At 42.0% G+C, this 10,222-nt stretch overlaps 1 protein-coding gene across 1 annotated transcript; it reads left to right on the top strand.

The window, feature by feature from the left end:
- Window positions 1-2,782: 2,782 nt before the first annotated feature.
- On the top strand, window positions 2,783-8,810 carry LOC110523552 (intracellular hyaluronan-binding protein 4). Its single transcript, XM_021602343.2, has 8 exons — window positions 2,783-3,243; window positions 3,785-3,905; window positions 6,458-6,604; window positions 6,732-6,803; window positions 7,471-7,548; window positions 7,787-7,967; window positions 8,096-8,281; window positions 8,492-8,810. Exons 1-8 carry the CDS (start codon window positions 2,985-2,987, stop codon window positions 8,555-8,557), a joined length of 1,110 nt encoding a protein of 369 aa, XP_021458018.1. The 5' UTR covers window positions 2,783-2,984; the 3' UTR covers window positions 8,558-8,810.
- Window positions 8,811-10,222: the final 1,412 nt, after the last annotated feature.

The following is a 10,222-nucleotide window of genomic DNA, read 5'->3' as shown; positions in this document are numbered from 1 at the left end:
TGCAAACAAGAGTTTCTATTGGACAAATTCAGCTATGTTTATCCCCGTTTTGTTCCGTTTGCTTCTGTTTAAGAAACGTTTTTCAACAGAATCGGCAGAATGAATACACCTGATCATGCGTAAACACAGTTCAGTTTCATAGAGCCACGTTGTATTCTTTCTCGCATCTACGTTGTGCTCTAACCTCCTTTCACCTCTTCCCTTTGCTTGTAGACTTCAATGCACAACACATCAGCTGTACCTGACCAGTCGAAATAACCTTTCCAAGCCAAACCGCTACACAATGGGGTGGCAGCGTAGCCTAGTGGTTAGAGCGTTGGACTAGTAACCGAAAGGTTGCAAGATCAAATCCCAGAGCTGACAAGGTAAACAACTACAATCATGCAGTAAAGTTAGTGTCCATTCAGTAAGCAGTTACACCAGCAGGCCACGGTGGCAATAACTTAGTAAAACCAAAAGCTTACGTTGGAAGAGTTCCTGTGTATTCTTGTTTACACTGTGTTGTAATAGCCTAGCTAACATAGCATCCCTAGCTGCATTTGCTAGCTACGAAAGTGGAAAAAAATACTTTCTCTCTTGCTTCTCTTTCGGAAGAAATTAATTTGTTCAAAACTGTTAAACTATTTTCTACTACTCAACACATTTAATGCATTTCTAGCTAGCTGTAGCTTATGCTTTCAGTACTATATTCATTTTCTGATCCTTTGATTGGGTGGACATGTCAGTTCATGCTGCAAGAGCTCTGATAGGTTGGAGGACGTCCTCTGGAAGTTGTCATAATTACTGTAAGTTTATGGAAGGGGATGAGAACCATGAGCCTACTAGGATTTGTATTGAAATCAATGTACTCTGAGGAGGATGGAAGCTAGCTGTCCTCTGGCTACACAATGGTGCTACCCTACAGAGTGCTGTTGAGGCTAATTCACTGGGGATATGTCTCTTCTTCCTCCTCTAAGGTGCCTCCACTGTTCAAGACTGGCCTTTTCAAGGCTCTCTTGAGTCCTAATGGTATTATTTTCTCAACACCTGGTTAAGATCAACACCTGGTTAAATTAAGGGATATATTTCTTAATTTTCGTTTGAAACAAATACACAGAAGAAAATTAAATACCTTTGGTATTTAAGTGTTGATCCCATATTTCAATGGCAGAAATAAAAGATCCTAGACATTTTCCATACGCACAAAAATTGTATTTCTCTGTGCACAAATTTGTTTACATCTCTGTTGGTGAGCTTTTCTCCTTTGCCAAGATAATCCATCCACCTGACAGGTGTAGAAAATAGAAACCCACTCAGCCTGGGAGACAGGGCTGACTGTCAGGCATCCTTCAAGGCTTAAATACCCCACGAGGGCTTAGTTGAACCACGAAGTCTTAGCTCAAGGTAAGGGACATTTAGCTTGCTAACGTTCTAATTTATAAATGACAATGAGCTCCAAACACATGAAAGCATGATGTTAAAAGGAAGTGTTGCCATCGATTTAAAAAAATATGTGCTGATCCACCATGGGCTGTCGCTTAAGTTATACTGTCAATCTATAATCAATAGATCCAGTCATATTTAAAATTTCTCGCAATCTCGACAAAACTTTTATGTAGAGGTCATGATCATTTAGCGGTCAGGATCTCTACATAACTAGGGAATATCTCTGGACTGTAGCCTATTTCACTTCCTCAAACCCCCAGAAGGAATCTAAGATAACTCAATAAATCTGCAATGAATTTTGACATTTTTCCCGGGGATGTTTTTGTTGCACAATTTAACTTCTAGTGAAGGTGTTTGTTGCAGTATTTCTTAAGTACAAAAATGTGCAACATGTATTATGTTAACAATGTCAGAGCTGCTGGGCAGGTCTGTCTCACTGTCTATGCTAATGGATAGAGGGCAATCACCGCAGCGATACACACAATGTTAGTGGGTAAATGGACATTGTCAAATCAAAACACAACCTTATTTTACCCATTGGGACGCACGGATGTTCCAAACTCTGTTTTAGACGAGACTCACTTTATGACCAAAATTATCCTATTTGCTCGTAGTACATTTTGACTCTCGAATAACTGTTTGACAGTTATTAGTTATTAGTTGTTTCTACCAACTGAGGTACTCAAAGCACTTTACATAGTAGGGTGAAATTCACCTCATTCAATGTGTAGTACCCACCTGGGTGATGCACAGCAACCATTTTTGTGCCAGAACACATCAGCTGGAGAGGTAATATATGCTAATGATTAGGTAGCCATTATGAAATGGGTTCAGGTTTGGAATTTAGCCATGACACCAGGGTTAATGCCCCATCTCTTACAATAAGTGCCATGAGATTTTTAATGACCATAGAGATCTGGGACACCCATTGAACATCCCATCTGAAAGACAGCAGTGTCTCCTTCACTGCCCTGGGATCTCTTTAGGGAAGAGTGCCCCCTACTGGCCCTCCATTTCCAGCAGCATCTGGTCTCCTATCCAGGGACTGACCCTGCTTATCTTCAGAGGTAAGCCAGCAGTGGGTTGCAGGGTGGCATGCTTCAACACACTTTGAATGGAGATGACCAACCTCTTGACAAAAGTGATCGAATGTGCCCATTGATTATTTGGAGACAGCTTGTGTCAATTAAAGAACATCTATGAAATTCCTGCAGAAAACCTAATTGATCATGATAGAAATAAGTGCCAAAAACCATACCCAAAAGCACGCCTTTACGCAATGATGACGTTAACGTGGTGTGTTTCTTTAACACCTCATGAATAATATTGTAATATTATGGGGCTGGGTTGTATATAAATTATCCGCCATTTTGGACATACCGCATGCTCAAATGCTGTAGCCTGCCAGGTTCCAAGTTAATGCAGGGGGATGTTCATAATTTAATCACAGGTCAATATGTTTGTTCTTGAATCATTCGGTTCGTAAAAAAACGTCATTAGCTTTAGCATTGTATGTAACCCAGGTTTTCTTCCAGCTGATTTTGAAAAACATTCTCAACATGAAGGGTATAGTTGAAGATCCCACCGAAAGTGCTGGTTTTGGATGCGCCGTGACAAACCGTTTTGGTCAGCTTTTAGACAACGAGGCCGACCCTTTCGATATTATTCGCCAGGCGCAGGTGGAAAAACAGAAGAAAAAGGATGAGCTGAAAAGAACTGATACAACATCCAAACCTGTCAAGAAGGAGTCTCAAAAGGACAAGAGAACTCCCTTGAATGCTGTGGAAGGCAACCATTCACAGGCAAAAAATGTACAGGGTAAGTCCATGCAATGGGTGAAGGCCTAGCTAGCTAACGTTGACGTGAAGATGGGCAGTATTGACGGCACGTGTCAAGTGCTTTTAAGGTGTAACGTTAGTTATCTAAAACAATTCCGGCGTGTCAAACTTGCATAATTGACACTAATGATAAAAATGAATTATTCCTGTCCGTCGCGTGTCCATCCATGTGTTATGGAACTCCACGTTATTATGCACATGTTCGCCGTCTGGCTGACGTAGTAGCTGACTGAATTACCTTGTTAGCTAACTAGTTAGATTTCTAAATAGCCAACTTCAGTGCAACATGGGGGTTGTGCTAGGTAGTTAACTTCATATTTTCACAGGAACTTTCGTGGAATTGCTAGCACGGTATAGATTGTAAGCTAGTGATAACTATTTCTATCACATGCTAGCTAGCTAACTAGCAAGCTATCTAGTTAGGTTTAGCTAGTAACCTACAGTACATGGAGGCCTTTTTGAAGTGGCCAGCTTAGGGGGTGTGTGGGGTGATTACGTAATTTGTCGTGATTTATGTGCAGGTCAGAAATATCCTCCTCGAGGTGCACCTGGCCAGGTGGAGGAGAAGGGGGAGCGACGAGTTGCCTTCCGGGATCGGAGGCAGAACGACAGTGAGGCTCCGCTAGGATACTCAATTGAAAGGTAGTTAGTTATACACTAGAGGTGGGAATTTTCTGGGTTGACCGATTGAACATGACATTGGCTGCTTTTACACAGGCAGCCCAACTGACTTTTGACCAATCAAATTAGCTCTGAAAAAGACAGGTTGATTAAAGGGCAAGTGTTATTTTCCAGAAGATCAATGGAAATAGCCCCATTCTGATAATTTTACACTGCCTGTGTAAACAGCCATAGGCTATTCAAGTATTAACATGTGTAATTACCTTCAGTTTTCTTTCTATGCTGACCCCCACTTTGCAGAGCTGAGAGAACTGGATAGTTGTATTCATGTTCACGCCAACTGGCCAACCAGTGCCTTCAGGTGGAGTCATCATGCGCTTTACTAGGGGTGTGCAGAACTCTTGTAATCCTATCCGTTTCACACTTGATAGGTTACTCGTAATTGTCTTTACTTGTGTTCGGAAAACCCAGAAGTGCAGTAAAGCCTGTACTAAAGTGCTGCGCCATCACTCAAAGTGCTTCTGTTCCTTCACTCATTCACACATTGCTCATGATCCGACATCTGAAATGCACGTTACTTACTTTCATAGTCCTAATTATCAACAAAATGAGTTCATAAATGATGCATGGCTGATTACTGCTGCCTGCATTTATTCCAGATGTTCTCGCTCTAGTAGCCTAGGCTACATTGTTTTACTTTCGAGAGGAGCAACATTTCTCTCCCAGCGTGTAGCCTATGCTACAACATTTGTACAGTCAAAATGAACTATTTAAATGTGTAATTTTATCTTCTAATCTGTTGCTTGGAAAACATGTCGGAGAAATATTCATAGTAAGGGAGACTCGCGTGTCTGGTGAATTTAGTTGCCGGACAAAGTAAACACAGACAACTGCCACAACATGGCCTCAGCAAATCCGACTGAAAATATAAACAGTTCGATAGCAGGAATAATGCCTAGCTACTGATTTTGTTTGGAGACGGAAGGGAGAGTTGTGAGTGAAAGTGGGACATGGTGCAAGTCCTGGACACGAGATGTTTGTTCTAATCAATCATGGCAGCAGGCAGCATCCTGCCGGTGTCTTTACTGACAGCTGCTACCTTTTTTAGCAACTTTCTCAGATTACAGATAATGACAACATCGTTGTATACGGCAAATTCCTCATCCCTACCAATTCTCCTTTTGTCTGAGTACTCGGCACACCCCTCCTTACCCTGGAACTTCAATTAATATCTCGGGTGTTTCTTTGATTAATAAACTGAACACAACTGGAACGCATTAATTAGTCTGGCTATTTGAGCCAGGTGTCTATTTCCTTAATGCACGCAGCTTTTGCTCATTTGCATAGTTGACTGTTTAATTTCAACATTATAATACATTTCTTTGTTTCCTGCGCTATTTCTTATGCCTCTATAAAAAATAACTTCCCTTGACGGAATAATTAGTCTGACTGTTATTCTCTTTGGCCTAATTTCTAGTGTTCTGTACTCCTGAAGTTGACTGTGTTTGCCATTTAGCTAGCAGCTCTAAGCTGTTAGCAGCCAATGGCTAGCAGTTTCTTACGGGTGATTACAGAATTATTTAATTTAACAAATTAAACAATAATGCAATATGCAAAGATCGCTCCACCTTTACCTGGTCGCTAAAATTCTAATAGTTCACTTAAACAAGCAGTGTAGAGAATGACTCATTGTACCATCTAAACCGCTATAAAATTTGTTTTCAGTAACAAAAATATTATTTTTTCAGTTTGAAGCATGCCTCAAGTGTAGGGCTGGGCAATATATTGTGAAAACCTGTACAGATTTTTACAATAGTCTAAAGGTGATTTTTATACAGTGATAAATTACCATGTTGGTCAACTTCACTAATTTTTGTCCTAGTTTGGTTGCAAATACAACCATCATAATGGAGAGCCTACTAAAACCATGTAGAATTCATTTTTTTTACCTTTTCTAGGCTCATGCACAACTCAAACATATTTTGAACTTCAGAAACAAAATGCTGCCATACCATCAAATTAGCCAAAATATCACCACAGCATATTTTTTTATCACCCTACCCAAGTGTCAGGTATGGAGCGTGACGTCACGATCTCTGCTGATCGGCTACTGCATAGCAACTAGCTATGCCAAAAGCCTATGTAAATTACAATCACCAGAATGGCCAAACAAAATGTTTTTCATAGCATTGACATCATCCATGTATTCCTATCATCTACTGGTTTTAATGTCTGGTTTGAAGCTGGTGCACAAAGCTGAAAGTAAGATGCAAAAACAACTTAGAATGGAAGCTTAGAAATGGAACAGATCTGTCGCTGCATAGACTTGTTTTCAATGAGAATGAGATCAGTAATTCGTATTTCTGTGAGAATTTGGTCAGGTCGCCCGGTAAGTTATATGGCAGCTTTAACCTGTAAACAAGAGAACCTCTTTCAAACAATCCATTTAGAACCGGGTGTTTATTTGCTGAAATGTGTGCTTTTGCCTGACTATTGAAATGGACAGGCGGCTGTGAGACTAAGTTTTTTTTATGTTAACTGACCGCTACCCCCCCCCCCCAAAAAAAAAACAGGCCTGTGGATCAGGGTGAGCGTGCCGCAAGGGGCCGAGGTGGTGGCCGTGGAAGAGGAATGCGCGGCAACAGCAACTTCAGATCCACAGATGGCTTTGACCAGAGAGGCAAAAGGGAGTTTGAGCGCCACAGTGGCAGCGATAGAACGTAAGAACAAAACTTATCACATTGCTTTTAAATCAAGTTTGTCTGTTTCACAATGCATGTGTGTGTTGTACTTGGATTATGAGAAAATAGTTGAGGTTGATGACATTTAAACTTTTGCCTGTTGCAGTGGTGTCAGGCCAGAGGAGAAGCGAGGGGGCAGTGGTCCACGTAACTGGGGATCCATGAGGGACCACATGAGGTGAGTACGCACATTAGGACTGTAAATGTGAGACATTTAACTGCCTCAGTGTTTGAGTAGCTATAGGTGTACTCTGCTGTCCTAGTTTGGACTGTTTGTAGGTGTAGCCTCAAACCCAGGTATCTCACATTCTGTTCAAATGCCTTGAAGTCTTCTTCAGGAAGACTATAAAAGGTGTTTAGTACAGTAGTCTAGGTGAAAACCAGTCAAATATTTTGCGTTGATCCAAACCGGTTTCAGAGTTTCTGACTGGCAACAAGCTAGCTAGTGATGGTAGTGCTGCATAGGCTACTAAAACATTGTCCAACACTGTTGGAAAATACTGGGACGAAACGAAGCTCAAACAAGAAAATGTCCCTCCTGATGGGCAATATAATTTCTACTCGGACCCAATCAAATGTGAGTGCTGAAAGCCAGTGCTCTCATTCTAACGTACAATCCCATACAGAAGTTGTTCAGACTTCAAATAGTTGTCAATGAGATTTGGATGGAACTAGCCAAGCTGTGGCTTGCCTCTTGAAAAAATATTACAATGAGAGCCAATATATTCCTTTGGGTCTCATTGAGGTGGGTCTCAACCAATGTGACTTGGCACGTCTTCATCAGCACTTTCATATGAATTGTCTTGAATGATTGTTACTGTAGTTATACTGTTTATCTATTTTAGTGCTGCCGCTGATGGGGCTCCCACTGAGGCAGGGGATGGAGATGAGGTGGCAGATTCCGCAGAGACTGGAGCAAATCGGTGAGCGAGCCAAGTGACTGACCAGCGCAGCAATGTTAATCAGACAACACAGTGAGAGTGCAAATAATATACTTGTGTAGCTTACTACTTTATGGAAATCCTCTATGATACTCACTACATATTCTGGTCTATACATACCCTGAACTCAGACATTATCATTTTAAATGCTCACATTTACTCTAGTTATAGAATGAGTTTCAGGTTTCCATCCCCATAGTAATCTGTTGATTCTCTGCAGTGCCCCGGAGACTGAAGGCGAGGGGGAAGCAGTGGTGGAGGTTTCCGTGGAGATGTCTCTGGACGAGTGGAAAGCCCTACAGGAACAGAACCGGCCCAAGAAGGAGTTCAACCTGCGCAAGGCTGATACCATTGTGCCCTCTGACTCTGTGGTCATCCACAAGTCCAAGAAACAGGTTGAGGTGAGGAATCTTACACAAATGCTGCAAAAACAGGATGCCTAATATCACTGCTTGTTTCTTTTGGGCCTCATTGAATTACAGCAAACTGATTTATATGGTACTTGTGTCTCGTTTCTCTTGATCAACAGGAGGAGGTTGAGGAGGATGACGCTGCAGCCCTCCGTCGCCCTGCCAATGACATCACAGCCAAGCTGAAGATTGACTTTGGCAGTCTGGGACGACCCTCACGGGGTACCAGAGGAGGAGGAAGAGGTGGACGAGGTGGCCCAGCCACACGGCCAGAGACCATTTCTCCCCAGAAGCCTCCTGAGAAGGTATGTCTGAACTGAATGGGTCCTGTTACATATACATCAGGGGTTTGAAACCATTGCCAAAGGCAGCAAGGATGGTGGGCAGGTTCAGTTCACCCTGTTGCCTTTCTGCCTGTCTCATTCAATTGTGAATAGCACTGCAATATTCCTTTGGGCAGCATATTCCTTACCAATGTGTTGATACACATAAGTTGACTGATTGATTCTCCCTAGGCCCGATTCCAGCAGGGACAGGCCCCAAACCCTGACGACCCAGAAGACTTTCCTGCCCTTGCCTAAAGGAAGCGGACCAGCACTGGACCAGAGCCCAGTCTACAGGTGGCCCTTCACCTGTACTGTGCCTTAGTGGATTTGGCTGCACTTCCCAAGAGGAGCAGGAAATAAACTGGTTATGCTTGTATCTATCCCAAAGGACTGTATATATCAGAGTTCCTATCTGCTCTCTGTATAGTTCAGATGAATAGCCTTTCATTGTAATGGGAAATATGAATACTTGACCTGTTTCTAAAAAAATAAATACTGTTGACATTGACACATGACTTAGGATACTATTTGTTCAACCACAAGTGTAAACTGACAGTGGTAGACGCCTTATGGTTTCTCCAGTGACGTCTTATTAAAGCACATGGATTGCTTTATTGAATAGCCATTTGTGCCAATGCCTAGACAAGTGTGCCTTTTAGTCAGCCCCAAGGGGGTCTATCAAGAATGTTCTTTGAGTCATTACTAGCCATCTCAGATCCACCTCATTCCTCACACCAAACAACCCATCTAAATAAGAAACAAATGTTTAAACGGCATGGAATACTTCACAGTAAATTATTTGTTTGTTCATCTTTATTGTATGATATCTTTGACAGGTTTTTATAAAGGATTTCTCCGGAAATGTAACCTTCATGAATTTCCATTCTGTATGAGTAGTGTCCAGAACATAGCGCCTCTACCCTGCTGTTGTAATAATGAACTAGAATGCATGAACTCTTCCTGTTGTCAAAGCCCTACTGGCTGTACCACAGCCAGCTTTCCCCTGTGGCACAATCCCATGTTCGCTAAGCTGAGGTCACTTAATGCCATTTTATTGAATTTGAATGTGCAATTTAATTTGTTTTAATGCATGTTAGGGTAACTGTCCCCTAGTGAGGCAATTCGGTTGTAAGTTAAGTCTTTGGCCTTACTGTGCTTTTGAACAATTGGAATCTGGCCGGGGAACAACTCAATGGTTTGCTCATTTTAGCTATTCATTGACTCTGACCTGTCTGATTTCTTGGAAGGAAATCAACAGGTAGTCTACATGAGGTCTGCTTCTTGGTGGTTGTCTTGAGGCCTAACAAAGTCCTCTGGGGAGGGGTGATGGAGTGGAGAGAACCAATCGCCATGCTGGCGGATGGCCAGTTCCTCTGTTAGAGGATTTGAGATCCAAATCAGCTGTATACACTAATGTCTCTGACCTTGGCTACAGACACCATTCAATTAATTAGTGTACATTATAAGTCTCACATGTGGACTCATCAACTGAGGTTTATGAGAAATGGTTTTAATCACAAGTTAACAAAGCAAATCAACAGGATTTCAGCGACATGAACGGCACAACTAAAGCTGGTCTTCTGGAACTACTGAATCATTTGAGGAAAATATAACTGGTTTGGAGCAAAGGCAAGACTCGTCTACTTTTCTTCCTGGGGGGCTCATTGTATTGATTAGCAGGTAAAGGTCAGAGTGGGGGGCATGGCTGCCATCCTGGGGGCTTTAGAGGGATTGATATTTCATCTTAAGAAAATCAAAACAAGCCTCTTAAATCAACCCTATGGGGAGTGGAGCCCCATTACTCCCTGTTAAGGATGTGAGGGAAGTGTTTTCTTTTTCTCAGGAGAAGGAGCTTGAGTCTGCCGTTCATCTGCCAACAACTCTGGTTATTTACAAGGAATTTGTAAATGCCAAAGTTAA

Source organism: Oncorhynchus mykiss, chromosome 5 (genome assembly GCF_013265735.2).
Source record: "Oncorhynchus mykiss isolate Arlee chromosome 5, USDA_OmykA_1.1, whole genome shotgun sequence".
In the NCBI taxonomy this organism is placed as follows: Eukaryota; Metazoa; Chordata; class Actinopteri; order Salmoniformes; family Salmonidae; genus Oncorhynchus; species Oncorhynchus mykiss.
The sequence above is the reverse complement of the archived record's forward strand: the minus strand, read 5'-3'. Positions and strand labels throughout refer to the sequence as shown.